Source organism: Sardina pilchardus, chromosome 16, assembly GCF_963854185.1.
Source record: "Sardina pilchardus chromosome 16, fSarPil1.1, whole genome shotgun sequence".
Taxonomy (NCBI): domain Eukaryota; kingdom Metazoa; phylum Chordata; class Actinopteri; order Clupeiformes; family Clupeidae; genus Sardina; species Sardina pilchardus.
The window spans coordinates 10,350,731-10,366,904 of NC_085009.1; the positions used below are offsets into that span (position 1 = coordinate 10,350,731).

Sequence of the window (16,174 nt, forward strand, 5' to 3'; positions counted from 1 at the left end):
TATATATACACACACACACACACACACACACATACACACAAATACACACACACACACACACACACACATATACACACACACACACACACACACATACACACAAATACATACACACACACACACACACACACACACACACACATACGCACAAATGCATTCACACACACACACACACTCACACAAATTCTCGGTGTCACCTATTGGCCCTTGGATAAATCAGAGCCATTAGCCGCCCCCAGATTGCGCAAGCGAGAAGCTGTTAGCGGAGACGGCTGACTGAGTGTTTGAGTGAGATGAGTGGAGGATGCTGCCAACACCGACGCCCTGACTGAGCGACAGGCAGGAGGGGTCAAGCTGCTTCACCTCAGTGTGTGTATGGGGGGGGGGGGTTGTGTGTGTGTGTGTGTGTGTGTGTGTGTGTGTGTGGAGAGCAGCAGGATGTATTTCATTTTTTGCCATTTTTTTTTTTTTTTTTCCTAAAGGAGTGCACCAATGACTGCTGCAATGCCAACAACTGCACACTGAAGGCAGAGGCGGAATGTGCTCACGGGGTCTGCTGCGAGGGATGCAAGGTACTGCACACACACACACACACACACACACACACACACACACACACACACACACACACACACACACACACACACACACACACACACTGTCTCTCACATGAATTTGGGCAGGCTCATGCAAGGGGTCGTAAACACACACAAGCACAAGCACACAAACACAGAGATTCAAACATACAATCTGTGCCATGCTTCCTTGTCTCTGAATTCCAATTAAGTCAAATCTCAGTTCATTTTCCAATATTTTCCTCTGAAGCAACAAATCAGTCCTTAACCAAAACCAGACCAGCTGCAGAATGTGGATGAGTTGATGCCCTTAAAAAGAACACCCAATCTGTTCCTTAAAACACACACAGTCTGAATAATTGAATCTAAGCCCACTACGATATGCAAACGCACCCTGTAAACAGTCACGGACACTTCTCAGTCCAGTTCAGACCGGCGATATCCCTCCGCATTCAAATGTCACCTTAAATCAGGTAGAGCCACGGATAAACGCACTCCGCGCTCCATCAAATGTCATCAGATGAATTTCCGGAAACTCCCCCCCCCCCTCCCCCCCATGCCTCTCAGCATTATATTGACCCCACTCCAGTAAATACGTTCTCATGTCAGCTTTACATGGAGAGCGCCTCATGTGTGGAGTGTGTGTCGCGAAATGTCACTGCCACAGCCTCACGCAACCCTCCGCTCCGCTCCCTGCAGATCTCCTGCTCAATATGATGCCACACGCGCGGCACACACAGAGGCGCAGGGCGCGTGGGCACGTGGGCGGGTTGCTTAAGTGCCCCTCGCCGACACACACACACACACGAGCGGGCAGGCGGGCGGGCGAGCTCAGTCTTAGGCTCCCGCTGGGAAAAACATAGAGACGCGTTGATTTCAATTATAGTCTGTACATCCTGTGCATCCTCGGCCGCCGTCACCCTTGTCCTTATCCACTTAGATCTCTCTCTCTCTCTCTTTCTCTCTCACTCTCTCCCTTTCTCTCTCTCTCTTTCTCTCTCTTTCTCTCTCACTCTCTCCCTTTCTCTCTCTCTCTCTCTCTCTCTCTCTCTCCCTCTCTCTCTTTCTCTCTCACTCTCTCTCTCTCTCTCTCTCTGCATCAGGGTGCATCAGTCACACTGTTGACTTGTCATTTCGGGCCACATGGCTGAAGCTGTTTGTGTGCTCAAGAGGGAAAGCACTGTTTAGTTAAAAGCAATAGCTACCATTAAGGCAAATTGCCGTTTTTGTTTCTCCTCGACACCGCTAACCGAGGTTAATAAGAATCCAAGGCTAGTGGGCGGATTGGAGAAAACAGACCACTGCTTTGAACGTAGCTCTTTAAAGGTAGAGAATGCGAAACCAGCAATCAACCAGAGTAAACTGAATTAGTATACTACTAAAAACAGCATTTTGTAGCCAGGCAATTCTACGGAAATGTAACTTTTTGTCATGTCTATAACACCAATGAAATGTCTTGGTGTTTGTATGATGTGAATGATAACAAACATTTTTTTGTGCATTTTTCTCAAATGCTCAAATTCCATGCAATCATTCACATCATGCCATACCATCAGATTGTATTGGCCTTATGGACGTGACAAAAAAATCCTTTTTCCGTGGGGTTGCCCAAGTGTTCTCTCTCTCTGCCTCTCTCCTCTCCATCTTGGTATCATTCATTTGGCCACCATCACTCACACTCATCCCTCTGACCTTCTATCCCTCTTTCTGTCTGCCCTTTCCTGCCTCCATCCCTCCCTCCTTCTCTTTGCCCTCCCTCCATCCATCCCTGCCCTCCCTCCCTCCATCCCTCCCTCCTTCTCTCTGCCCTTCCTCCCTCCCTCCCTCCCTCCCTCCTCTCTGCCCTCCCTCCATCCCTCCCTCCCTCCAGCTGAAGCAGCCGGGCACCATGTGCCGCGGGCCAGCGGGGTCATGTGACCTGCCCGAGTACTGCACGGGCGGCTCGCCGTACTGCCCGGCCAACGTCTACCTGCTGGACGGCTCCACGTGCCAGAGCGGCCACGCCTACTGCTACAACGGCATGTGCCTGACCCACGAGGCCCAGTGCCTGCAGCTGTGGGGCTCCGGTAAGATGGCCGCCTCACTGACCACACACAATTAATGGAGCTAAGTGTGCAGTTTTTTTTTTTTTTTTAAAGAAAAGTTCAAAGAGAGAATCAGAGGAGAGAGAGAGAGAGAGAGAGAGAGAGGGAGAATGTTGCCATTTTCTTACCTCTTGTCCTCTAGATGAAAAGAAAAGGAAGCAGAGAAGTATAGTGAAACATGTTGTGAATTTCGGTATTTGTAAAAACTGAGTAATGATTCAGTAAAATACAGTATAGAGTACAGTACAAGTACAGTACAAGTACAATGCATGTCGGGTCACCATCCTCAGAGGAGAGTAAAATGCATTGTTTTACTTTTTCAGGCTCACTAGTGGGCTCTGACTCTCAAAGGCTTTGGGCCGTGAGTGTCGGGTGTTAAGCTTCGGCGTGGCCTCTTTTAAGCTTCAGAGCTGCCAGGTTTGAAGTTTCTGTGTCAAGCGTTTAGTCTCAAAAGCGAAGGTAAGCTACTGCAGAAGTCATAGCCTTTGCTCTTTGCTCCTGCCCATGGTCAGTCATGAGCTTGGGCACGCTCACTGCTTGGGCTGAGGAATGTACTTGAAAACTGGTGTATTTGAGGCTGAAAAAAATGCCCATTTTGTACCAGGTGCCCGTCCTGCGCACGATGCCTGCTTTCAGGACGTGAACGTGGCTGGCAACCCTTTTGGCAACTGCGGAAAGGACGCTCAGGGTAACTACGTGAAATGTGACAAAAGGTAAATGCATTTGGACTCTGTAATTGCTGTGAAATTGCTCTGAAAGCCCTTTTTGCCGTTTGGCATTTGGCTGTGACAAATAATCACTGCCGTTACAGTTATTCATTTGAGTTTTTTTTCTATTTTTTTACCATTCTGACATATTTTTTTTTGGGCCGCGGGCCGCTATCGTGTTTTTTTCCCTCCACCCAGTGATGCCAAGTGTGGTAAGATTCAGTGCCACAGCGCTGCCAAGAAGCCCAAGGGCACCAACGCCGTGTCCATCGACACCACCATCCGCAGGAATGGCATGGACGTCAAGTGCAGGGGCACCTACGTCTACACCACCCAGGAGGGGCAGGGCGACCTGCCAGACCCGGGCCTCGTCATCACGGGCACCAAGTGTGGAGAGGGGAAGGTGAGTAGGTCCACAAGCCAAGCACAGGGTTCCCGGGGGTCATGGAATATTCTGGAATATCATGGAAGTTTCAGTGTACAGTATATTCCAGAAATGGAACATCATGGAATTGTATCGTTTGTGAGGCAGTTCTGGAATATCAGGGAATTTTGTTGCAGCAGTTTAAAAATGACTTTGCTTATTCAGTGCCCACTTTTCATCTCCTACTCTAAAAAAGCTAAAGATTTTAAAATACTGCACGGCTATTCTGACAAATTTGCATATTTGGCCGGTATAATGTACAATTCATTCTATAGTAGGTTGTGGAAATTCTTTGTCAGAAAAAAATAGTTATCTGATTTAGAGTGGGAATCCTCTTATAACCTCAGACTTTTACGTGCTAATTACAAACTAGGGCCAATGAAGAGTCCTGTTCCTGATTCCCATAGCAGAATCTTTTGTAATACAGTCCTATTTCCGTGAACTGAGGTTGAACTGAACCTGAAAGAGACCTCCTGTGTCCCAGATGCTTGCTTAGATATCTTTGGGTTGTTCCATTTGGACAAACTGTAGCTGCTTATGTTCTCAATACTCACCACAGAGGTTTACAGACAAAGAGATCTCTTCATGACAACACTTTTGACCTTTAAAAAAGTTTTTAAAAAAGAAGCCCTCAGATGATACACTGATTGTTATTCGTTGTTGTGAACTCTTGCTGGGTTCTTTTTCCTTATCTTGTAAAGCTCTGTTTGACCACTGCCCCAAAAGTGAAGATAGGGTGAGGAAAAAAACACCAAGCTAACCACTATACTGTTTTTTTTTTTGTTTTGTTTTTTAGAGTTAGAAGAAATATTCCATCACTGCATACAGGGCTTAGCTTTGAGTAGTGTTGTATGATGATGATTCACCTCTGATGAATTGCTTTGGTCTTAAGTGGTCGTATGAAGAGGCTCATCATGGCCGGATATTAGCGGGAGTCTGTTGATTGGCCTGGACCCGAGTTTGAGTTTGTGCTCCATGTGGTCTGATTCAGGTGTGCAAAGACCGCCGCTGTCAGAACGCCTCCTTCACCGATCTGGAGAACTGCTTAGGCCGTTGCCATGGACACGGGGTGAGTTTTTGCACACAACATGTTCTTGTAAACGAGGGCTGTGAGGAAAATGTGTAATAACTCATTCGTTACATGCTCCTTACTATACTATAATGCTTTTATTAACCGTGCTATCTATATTGCATTAAGTGATAAAAGGTTATGTTATGATATTATGATAGACAAAATGAATGCCCAGATCACGTTGAACCTTCGATGCTCAAGACTAATTTCATATAATACATTAATGATACATTCAACAAACCATAAAGAGACCGAGGTTACAATTGAGGTGGAATTAAGCGGACAGCTTAAGCTCGTAGCTCGTTGATATAACATAAGCTATCTGGATAAAGCCTTTTGTAAACAGCATCTAAGAGATAATGAAGGTAATCTTTTATTGTAATATGATACAGGGCTTTAATAATCCTTGAGCCCCTGTCAGTGCGCCATTCTGGAAGTGTAGTGGTGTAATGTTGATCCCAAATGGCTGATATGCTGTAATGTTGATCCCAAATGGCTGATGTGTTTTTAAGTCTGGGCAACTCTCCATGTCTCGGGGGGGAAGATGTCTTCAGCGATAAGTGGCAGGGATTTGTGAAACGGCTTTTCGGATATTTGACAGCAGTGTCGTCTGAAATGGATGATGCCCCCTCTCCTTGGGCTCTTGGAACTTTTGTTTTGGGCTGTTTGTGCTTGCGTCTATGCGAGCGTGCGAGCGCGAGGTCAGTGTTTGTCAGCCAAGTGAGGACGGGCACAATTTCACACTCCAAAATCCTCTCAAACAGCCCCTGCAGGTGTTTCTTCCTCTTCACTCTACACACACACACACACACACACACACACACACACACACACACACACACACACACACACACACACACACACACAGACACACACACACAGACACTTTCACACATGCACACACTCACTCACAAACTCGCTCAAGCACACAATCCTTCCATTAGCTCTGCTATAGAATCTCCATCGTTAACGTTTTTTTTGTTTGTTATTAAAGTCTTTAGAAAGCCCTCACAGCACATGAATCTAATCCCTGTCTTGGTCGTCCTCTCTCTGTCTCTCATTTTGTCTAACTGCACCCCCCTCTCTCTCTCTCCTTCTCTCTCTCTCTCTCCCTCTCTCTCTCTCACTCACTTACTCACACACAACCATTCTAAAGCTTTTACTGGTGTGTTTGTTTATCTGTGATTTGAGTTATTTGTTCCACTTCTCTTTGAAAATCCTAGCGCCAGTGAGCTGCTTTGAGCGGGAGATTAACACATTTCATACCGACACATTCTATCGCTATCAGCTCTTGTTTTGATTCTCTCTCTCTCTCTCTCTCTCTCTCTTTCACTTTCTCAGTCTTTATTTGTATTTCATGCAACAATGTTTGATTGATCGGTCCAGAGGGGCTTAAGAAAGACCCTCGCAGCAGGGACGAGAGAGGAGCCATCCGCTTGCCTCGTCTCCCTGTCTCCCGCCACGCCCGCCGTGTCTCGCTTTTTTCATATTTCTTTCTGTCCCTCAAGTGTTGTGGCCATGGCTGGTGTGTCTTTGAAAAGAAATATGTAACCAATCAGAATAAGAAATAAATAATTGAAACAAAAAGTCAGAAACCCAGCGTGAAGTACATTTACCCTGAAAAGTTTCTCAGTTAAAAGGAAGCTCTACCACGAGATGAAAGAGATAAAAAGACTGGCAGGGAAAATGGAGCGAGCAGGCCTTTCTGTTTGCTGGCCTAGAGTCTAGCTCAGGGTTGATCACGTGACCGGCTGATCCTTTTTGAACTCTTGAAATGAAAATATGTTTTTAAGTTTTATGCCTGAATGTCCATATACACCAATCACCTGCTGAGCACACTTCTTGTTCTTCTTGATTCCTGTCACACGCACGCACGCACACACACACACACACACACACACACACACACACACATACACACACACACATTCACACACATTCACACACCTTAGGTCTGCAACAGTAACGGAAACTGCCACTGCAACCGTGGTTGGGCACCCCCTTTCTGCGAGAAGCCAGGCCTGGGCGGCAGTTTGGACAGCGGGCCTGTCCAGTATGACAGTGAGTTTCTTTTTTCATATTCCTCCCCTTCTCCTCCCTCTCCCTCTCTCTATCTCTCCTCCCTCCCTTTTTTAGCTCTCCAAACCCCCTCCACCCCACTGCCCAAATGGCTGATGAGCCCGTTTTATGCTGATGTCTCAGCCTGGCACCTCTGAAGTGCTGTTCAAGGAGGACTAGTTCCCTGTGAGCGCGCGTTCCCTTTTCCTCTTTCTCTCCGCTCTCCTTTCTCTCTTTCGCAGCGTGACAGGAAGTGCACCTTCCCGAAAAGGTCATCTCTGCTCTTTCAGTCAACCGAGCCCCGCCACCCCCCCCCCACCTCCCGCTGAGTGGGCTGATTAAGGATTCCTAACCTTCGAAGTGCCAGCCTCTTAACTCGCTCTGAAATGCGTTTTTAAAATGGCAAGTTTCATGCCGCCTGTTCCAGCCAGTATGTCACATTGAATCAGCCCGGGTGGGTGGGAGGGAGGAGAGAGAGAGAGAGAGAGAGAGAGAGAGAGAGAGAGAGAGAGAGAGAGAGAGAGAGAGAGAGAGAGAGAGACAGAGAGAGAGAGAGAGGCCCAGCCCTTTACAGGCCATTAGTACACCATTTCATCCCACATCCACGAGCTTGTCCCCGCAGCCGACGCGCTATAACATTACCATATCTTAATTAGCGGGATTTGTCGCAGGGACAACCGTGGACAATTTCCAGTTGTCAACAATTCAATTTGACGCTAATGCAAAGTGGTCCCTATCAATGGGATCATCTCGGAGCCGTGAAATGCAGTTTATCTTTTCCGGGCGGTGCGATACAATAGCGGGAGAGCGGCTACACGCAATCGGCTTGTCACTTAGCTCCTCGGCAAAGTCGCGCCGCCTAACTCGCGCCGACAGACCCAGCTGCGCGTCTCGTCACTCCGCTGTCCGCGCGGAGTGGCGGTGGCATTTGGCTGGCGGCGGTTCCACTCCACGCGCCATATGCTATTGTTGCGCGGGCCTCCTGCTGCGTTCTTTAGCGGGGAGATCTTTTGTTATATTGCATTACTGACATTTGAAATCAGTGCATCAGCGAGGCATTTCAAAGAAGAGCTGTGTTTGGTGGTGAATGACACCGGGGTTTTTTTTCCTCTCTCTCTCTCTCTCTCTTGCTTGTCATCCCAATTTCGTTTTTTTTTTCCTTTTGGTTTTATGTCTTCGGAGAAAGTTATGACAGAACAAAAGAGATTTTTGCTTGTTTTTTTTTCCGTGTCAGACATCGCTGCGTTCTTTTCATGTGTCTGTCACAAACTCCCCCCGTCGCTCTCCACCGATGCGTAGACATCTGATTCTCTGGTACGGGTGACTTCCAAACACCACCATGCGTCCAAGCACAACAGAGGCCTGTCGTCCCAGGTTCCCGAAAGCTTAGCTGATCACTTGGACTGGTCTAACGCTTTTGCCTCTGTTCACAAGTCAGTTGGGCTTGGTCATTGGGCTGGTCTTTCAGTGTCATAACGCTTTGCCTCTGTTCACAGGTCAGATGGGCTTGGTCATTGGGCTGGTCTTTCAGTGTCGTAACGCTTTGCCTCTGTTCACAGGTCAGTTGGGCTTGGTCATTGGGCTGGTCTTTGCCTTCCTGGTGCTACTCCCGGCCATCCTGCTCTCCTTCTACTGCTTCGTGATCAAGAACTCCTTCTACCACAAGTGGCTTTCACAAAGAGAGAAGACCAAGGCCAGCAGGTATGGACTACGGATCCTTTGGAAGCTATTTGTTCCTAGTAGTCTATGGTATATTTGTATGTCTGTATGTGATACACACTGGAAAAAAAGGTTCTTGGGGTGCTTGGCTTTAAAGAGTCCTTAGGTGTTCCTTTGATGAACTCAAAATGGTTTAAAGATCCATTTAGGGGTGCCATATATGAAGCATGCAATAGAACCATTTTTGGTGAGTGTAGACTGATAGGTATGTCCCCATCCAAATTTTCCTTCTAAACTGCCTAGGTGTTTTCAATGATTCGAGGTACAGCGAATGTAGATAAGTCAGTGGACTGGGTTTGAACTTGGGGTGGCAAAAGTTGTGTCCTCTGAGTTTGTGTTTGTGTTTTTCTTGACTGTTTTTGGTCGTTGGGAAAGTTTTTGAGCGTTTTTGTGAGGACAATTTAGTGTCTGGTAAACCCATAATCCAGCGTGGCAGGCACCTTGAGACCAGACTAATCTGTTTCAAGAAGGGAAAGGCTGTAAAGAAGGGAAAAAAACTCCCTCTGGATTTCTAGCTTGACCTTCACTTTTTGTATGTGTGAAAAAAAAATAGAGAAATAACACCCAAGTGCTTGTGCTGTCCTCCGCAGACATGAGGCTTCCATAGAGAAGGGGAAGAATGGACACTTGAATCCCGCCTTTCATCTGAAGGTCGTCGCACCTTCAAACAAGGGCACCAACCTTAAGGGGGTGAGTAAGGAGGACTGTTTCTGGAACCATTGAACAAATGTCTTAAGAAACGACTGATTATCCATGTCTTATTTCTGTTGTCGCTCGTTTTCACAGCACCTCAAACCCCAGCCATAATGGCGGGTGGGGTTGGGGAGGACGTTTACGTACCACCCTCGTTCCATACATACACTACTCACAAAAAGTGAGGGATGTCTGGCTTTTCGGTGAAATGTTTCAGTATAGAAAGTACTGAATAATTGAACTGTTGGACAAGCACATTGAAAAGTTTAGACAAGGTCACTTAAAGTTCACCTGTTAAGGTTATAGTGGATTATATAGTGGTTATAGTGGAAATTTCACCCGAAAAACCGAATATCCCTTTTTGTGAGTAGTGTATACTATACTGTATAGTATTGGCAAGGTGTGTGAAATAATCAGTTAATAATTAATAACTTTCTCTATTTGGCTCTCCAGATTCCTCACACCAGCAAAGAAGTCCTTCCTCTCAGGCCAGGCCCCATGCCCAACGGCTCGCAGCCGGTCAACGTGGTGCGTCCACTGCGGCCGGCTCCGTCTCCGCGCCCCTCTCCCCGGGACATCAAGGGCCCGCGGCCGCTCCTCCCCGCCAGCAAGCCGCCCGCCGCACCCCCCAAGTCCCCCGCGCATGCCCACACACACACCCACAAGCTCAGCCCGCCCAAGAAACCGCTGCCGCTCAACCCCACGCGCTCACCGCTGGTAAGGCCCCCTCGCTCTCTTGTGTGTGTGTGTGTGTGTGTGTGTGTGTGTCCGGGGGTGGAACAGCAAGTGGATGGACCCTGAAGAATAGATTAGAATAGAATAGCCGTATAGATTTTTTGACATTCACCAGGATATGCTAGAGGGGTGGTTGAACACTGTACAGAGACCAGAAAATATACTACACAGTGCATCTTTTGTAATCCAATTGTGTTTTTATTGTAATCCAAGAAAGCCGATACAAAACGAACTGTGTCTTGTGACTTTATGAAATACAACGATAATGGAGCATAGAATCGATACAATTCTTTTAACAAGCATACTGTACATACAACATGCCTAAATCACACAGAACATAGCTGTGAAATTTAGACGGATGAGGGTGAAACTTTTTTGTAAGGCCCCCGATGTCTAGCTCCGTTGTTGTGTGTACGTCTAACCCACTATTTGAAGCGCTGCACAGCGGGGCAGCACCTGGGCTTATTAAAGCCCAATGAAATACCGTGGGGAGGGATTATTTTCAGAATTACCCGGGAAGAGTTATTCTCTCCCGTCTTATTGATCATCAGGCGATGCGTTCCGCCTGTCACGGTGGGAGCGCTGATGCTCCTCAAATTTGATTGACTTCGATTGTGATATTGCGCAGACGGCAGCGTTCGCTGTTGTCGTTTTCTCTTTCTTTTTTATTTTTTTCTTCCTCTCTTTCTCTCTCTCTTTTCTTTCTCCCCCTGCGTTCTACCCGGGCTTTCGCTTGAATTCGCGGACTAATCAAAACAAAAGGGGAGACGGTCCCGAGCATATAGGCGGGCGAAATTACATTTCTCAGCCGCCGCGGCGCTAAAAAAATTGGATTAGCACCAACTTTTCTCACGTCGAGCGACGCTGCAAATGCTATTTGTATTTGATTTCTGGTCCTCGCCGCAGCCACTGTATTTTCACCTTCACAGTTCAGCATCCAGGGGAATTAGCTGGAGCTACAGCAGCAGTAATCAGGGATTAATTTGGATGGGGTTCTGGAGTGGAGGTACAGGCCGCGTGGACAGGAATAGAGAGCGGGGCAGCAGCAGGCATGTGGGAATGAGCTGCGTGTGGGACGGTTAAGGAGATTCATGAAGGGATCAAATTGGCACCTAGTGTACGTGTGATTTAAGAATGGAAGGCTAAGGATGTTTTCAGTCTCGCTCTCTCTCTCTGGCTTTCTTCTGTGCCATCTCTACTTTTGCCCTCTCTTTCCCTCTCTTTCGCTCTCTCGCGCTCTCTCTCTCTCTCGGGAATCGTGTGAGGGTGGGGAGGAGGGTGAATGAGTAGTTTTTAATTATGAAGTGGAAAGTCTCCTGCTATTTTAGTCTTTTTAGACTTGAGGAGGTTATACATTTTGATCCAATAGGATGTCTGTATTGGATATTGTATCGTGTTTCGTGTTTCAATGGGGCTCTGATTTCATGGTTTGAAGATTGATTCAATAAATGGTTGTGTAAATGATATTAAACTACTCTCTCTGTATCACTTTTCTCTCTCTCCACCTCTCTCTCCCTCTGTCTCTACCTCTCTCTCCATGTCATGATTCTCTCTGTTGTTCTCTCTCTTTTTTTCTCTCTTTTTCTCTCCTCCCTCTCTCGCTTTCTATGTATCATTTTTCTCTCTTGTTCTCTCTCCCCCTCTCTCTGTCTTTCTCTCCTCCCTCTCTTTCGCTTTCTCTGCATCATTTGTCTTTCTCGTTCTCTCTCTCCCTCTCTCTCTCTCTCTCTCTCTCGTTCTCCCTCTCCCTCTCTCCACCAGCTGGCGTCTGAGCTGCAGTCGCGCCACTCCCCGTCTCCTCCCCAGAGGCCCCTGCCAGTCAGCCCTGCCCGGGCCACCGTGCCCAAGCCCTCCTCAGGCAGCCTGCTGGTCATGATGCCCCCCGCCGTGGGGCCCAAGCCCGTGGGCATGGTGACAGCCACGCCCCCTCTCAAAGCATTCAGGTGAGCCAGACAGACAGACAGATACACACACACATACACACACACACACACACAGTATGTGTGTATTTTTGCATTACATGCATCACATGCATAACATTTACATACATTTATTCAGGTAGCAAGTGCTAACTCCAGAAAGCTAACTAACAGAATAAGGCAAACTACAGACACAGCATGTTCCCTGTTCATCGGATATCAAACCCATTGCATCTCAAACCCATGTTGGTAGTCCTTTATATATCAAACCCATGCCGGAGGGCCATATCTCTACTAACTAGTTTGGCTAGGAATTTAAAAGAGGCCATTTTGGCTCAAGTCCTCATCAGGCCTTCTAAACAGCCGCTGTGGTCCAATGTTTTCCCCTCACTGTTTGGTGGTAATTACACATCATTAGAATAAGCTGTTTCTCATCAGCAAGTTGCCATGTCAACCAATTAATCATCAGTTGGTTTCAGCTCATTCATCAGGCAGTCATGACGCATTAAATTAATTGTCCATTACACCACTTCAATCCATCAGTCCCATTACCCAATCACTGGAATCATCTATTCTAAAGATATAGAAAGTGAGTTCAAAGGTGCGCTCTGTCTGCAGATAAATCATTCTAAGTACAGACGTCTATACGATAAGAGTGATTCTGTACTGCAATACTGCCTTGCACTGATTAACCGTAGCTCAATTAGGCAGGTCAAAAGAGGAGCTTTTAAATTGCATTCTGTTTTAAGCCATCAGAGGCCACCGAGGTCAATTTATGTATTCAGTTACCCTGCAGTTGGACAAGAGCCAGTCTCAAGCACAACTCTCATTTTCGTCCAGGCAGCACAAGTCCATCCAGTAGAAATGGAATGGGGGTGGGGGTTGGGGGTGGGGGGGCAGGTAGTTGAAGAAGTGCCCTGAAAGGCTCGCTCTTCGTTCTAAACTTTTCATGTCCATTCCATCAAGATTAAGTGGAATATTTCATTTCTGATCTGTGCCGTTTTTTGAAGAACTCTCGACCAACCTCGGGATGCATCGGCTCGAACGTGTTCTTGTCAGTCACGTTCCATGTCTTCGCCCGTAAATCTGGCCTTATCCCCCAGTGGGAAACGCAATTCGTTTCCAGCTCGCGCTATCTGGTCGATACAAGCTCTCTGTCTCCTCCAGGGGGGATGCTCTGTCGGCAACTCATTCATCTGTGTATATACCGGGTCAGCGGTTATTCTATGTCACCTGCCAGACAAAACGAGGGATAATGTAGTCCAACATGAAAATGCAGGACTGGCTGGAAATAGACAACAACAAAAAAATCGGAGTTCAATTATATATTCAGTGCGGTCGGTTTTGGAATAAATGGTTGAATAAATTGTAGTGCATCGGGTTTGGAGCCCCTGTTTTTGCAAAGTAATCCACCTGAAATCCAAAGCTGAAAATGACATCTCAAAAAAAGCCCTCTTTTTTTATATATATATAAAAACGAAATCCTTTGATCACGTTCCATAAACAAACCCAGCATAAACTAGTAGAGTAGAGAGAATGTAAGGGGGGTTTGGGAGGGGGTAAAGAAAGAGAAATTACCGGGCCTGAACCTCCATATCGTCTTATCTACAGTTGTTTACTGTTAAAGCTGCAAAGCCCGTGGAGCCTGGGAGGCACTCAGGCACAGCTTAACGCGCAGGCTGATAATTCCACCCCGGCAGGTACCAGTCCTGCCGACATTGCAGGTGCCGCATCTTCCTTCCCTCACACACACACACACACACACACACACACACACACGCACGTCACACACACACACGCATGCGGCAGCACCCGCCGAGCTCCTTAAGCCCTCCATCCGCTCTGCCACGGCAATCAATGCGGCAGGCCCGGCGTCATGGCGACTTAAGAGAATAAGACTCAGGCATCCGTCTTAAGCAGGGAAGGAGCGGCGGATAATTAGGAGGGGAGGCCATCGCCAGGGCAGTCCTGTTTGGTTGATGGTCTCTCCACGGCGCTGCCGGGATGCAGAACGTATGGATCGTTTTGTACCCAGCCCGAGTTTTCGCGATCAAACGCTTCCGAGCTTTCAAAAAAAGCACAAATTAATTGTTATCGTAACAAAAGACGGCGTTTCTTCCCCTCAACAAACACTACAGATTCAGACACTATAAACCGAAAAATATGTGCTTTGTAATTATCATTTCCATGCCCAGAGCAAAGGATGTATGTAAAAAAAAAAACGTTTGACGTTTGTTACCGTATGTTAATCCGTGCGACATAACTAGGGGCTATCCATTTTTGCTTGTTATATTATCGCACCGTTTCTTCCTGCTCATTCTGTGCTGAGTGTGATTCACACATGATTCCGTATTATCATTTAGTCACACTGCATGCTACTCCGTTGGCAAGCCTGACTGCACAGATCCCAGTGTTCTTCGGGCTGGCAAACCGGAGGTGCCATAACCGGCGATCCACAATCCATCTCGAGACCCACCTCCGTGGGGCTGGAGTTATGGCCAAGGACGACAAAGAGGGAAACTTTGTACCATTTGTCACAGCACATACACCCACATGCAGCAAAGCGTAACACACTGTTTGTCCCCCCCCCCCCCCTTCCACCACCTTTTCTCCACCCCTCCCCTTTCCCCCGCTACTGTCTCCTTTACAGACCCGTACCTGGAGCGAAACCAAACACAGCCTCATCGCCTTTCAGAAAATGACCCCGGTAGGAACTCTGAGCTCTGGAGCAGAGACTGCAGTCAGCCTTATTTGCACTAAAATAAAAAAAAAACATAAAGACCTTGTTTGGAGGCTGTTAGAAAAGAAAAACCCGGGACAGGCTCACTGTCCAACAGGCATCCCTCCAGGAGAGGCCGAGTGGTACTGGGGTCGAGTCGAAGGCTCTGCAACCCCCCCCCCCTCCTCCCCCCACCACACGCTCCCAACGCTGACGACCCCACCGCGCTTGGCGAACGCGCCCGGCACGAGAGAAGACGCGGTTTTTGCACTCGGAAGACGCAGAGATGCAGAACTGAGACAACGAAATCAAAATGTTTTTAGTTTGGAGGGTGGGGTAGGGGGTGGGGGGTGGAGTGGTCATTTTACCAAAATCTTGATTCAATCGTCATTACGTTTACGTGTTTCGTGTATCAGTTTCTTTGTATTTGTCGTGTTTTTTTTGTTTGTTTTTTTTAAATAACTGTCTTGTTTACATTTGCTTTTTAATGTTTATGTATGATGTGCCAAAGACAGTTTTTGTTCAACTGTTCACTCATTTTTTTTCCCATGTGAATTTTCTCAAGTGTATGTTTGTTTTAATTTGCATCCTTACATAAAATCCACTGTTTTTTTTTACTAAGACTGAACTCACTGTGTTTGTGCTTCGCCTCTCTCTCTCTCCAAAAGCCTATCTGCATAAAACACACACACGACCTCAGGCCTCGCAGGCGTTGGGGAATCAGGCCTCGAGCCAGAGAGGGTTGCCAGGTTTTTTTTTATACCACCTGCGCCACCGCTTGTGCGCGGCCCACGGCCCTTTTCAGGTTATAGCTATAGCGAGCAGCACCGCCTGCCTCGATTGAGTCACTTCGCTTACGGTTTCATAAGAAGCCATTTCAGGCCCACCACAGGTAGATGGTAGGCTGGCGGTTGTATAAGCAAAGGAGTCAATTTGTGTGGGTTTGTTCTAGGCAGGTGCTGCTGACCACCCACCTGTGACATTGTGCGCTCGAGAGATGTCTCCCCATAGGCCGATACGGGGGATGTAAAGAGGAGCTAATCCTGCGCTAGCGCTGCGCACACAGACAGGGGAGGCAGCGTTCTGTCATGGTGTTTTAGTAGCTCCTTCTCATCCTCCGCTCCTCATCCGTGTCCATGGGTGCCTTTCATTCAGTTCGTTTCATTCGTTTATACATCCTCCCTTCCTCCCTTCGGGCCTCGATCCTCACTGATCTACATGAAGCATGATGGGGCGGCAACAATGGGATAGTCTTTCCAGTTTTCGTTATCGATCAGTGGGAACGTCCCTCGAGGATCGAGCATCGAGGATCGAGGAGAGATGTTGAGAAGCACCCCGTACCTTTCAAGCAGCACCACTTCCTGTCTCTCGTCTGGGGCCCAGGTGAAGGAGCCCGGGGTGTTGCGTTCCACTGGAAGAGCTCTGCTGCGCAGCTGTGCCTTAGACTTCTCTCTCTATCTGTCCATCTG

The 16,174-nt window shown here is 47.5% G+C and overlaps 1 protein-coding gene across 1 annotated transcript in view; it reads left to right on the top strand.

Moving 5' to 3' along the window:
* Positions 1–15,304, top strand: part of adam19a (ADAM metallopeptidase domain 19a) — a gene marked incomplete in the record, with an annotated part of 124,521 nt that extends 109,217 nt beyond the window's left edge. The window contains 11 exon segments of the mRNA XM_062516852.1: positions 483–572; positions 2,446–2,641; positions 3,264–3,372; positions 3,565–3,769; positions 4,782–4,859; positions 6,815–6,923; positions 8,480–8,621; positions 9,230–9,329; positions 9,786–10,049; positions 11,829–12,010; positions 14,637–15,304. Coding sequence (XP_062372836.1) covers positions 483–572; positions 2,446–2,641; positions 3,264–3,372; positions 3,565–3,769; positions 4,782–4,859; positions 6,815–6,923; positions 8,480–8,621; positions 9,230–9,329; positions 9,786–10,049; positions 11,829–12,010; positions 14,637–14,688 — 1,527 coding nt within the window.
* Positions 15,305–16,174: the final 870 nt, after the last annotated feature.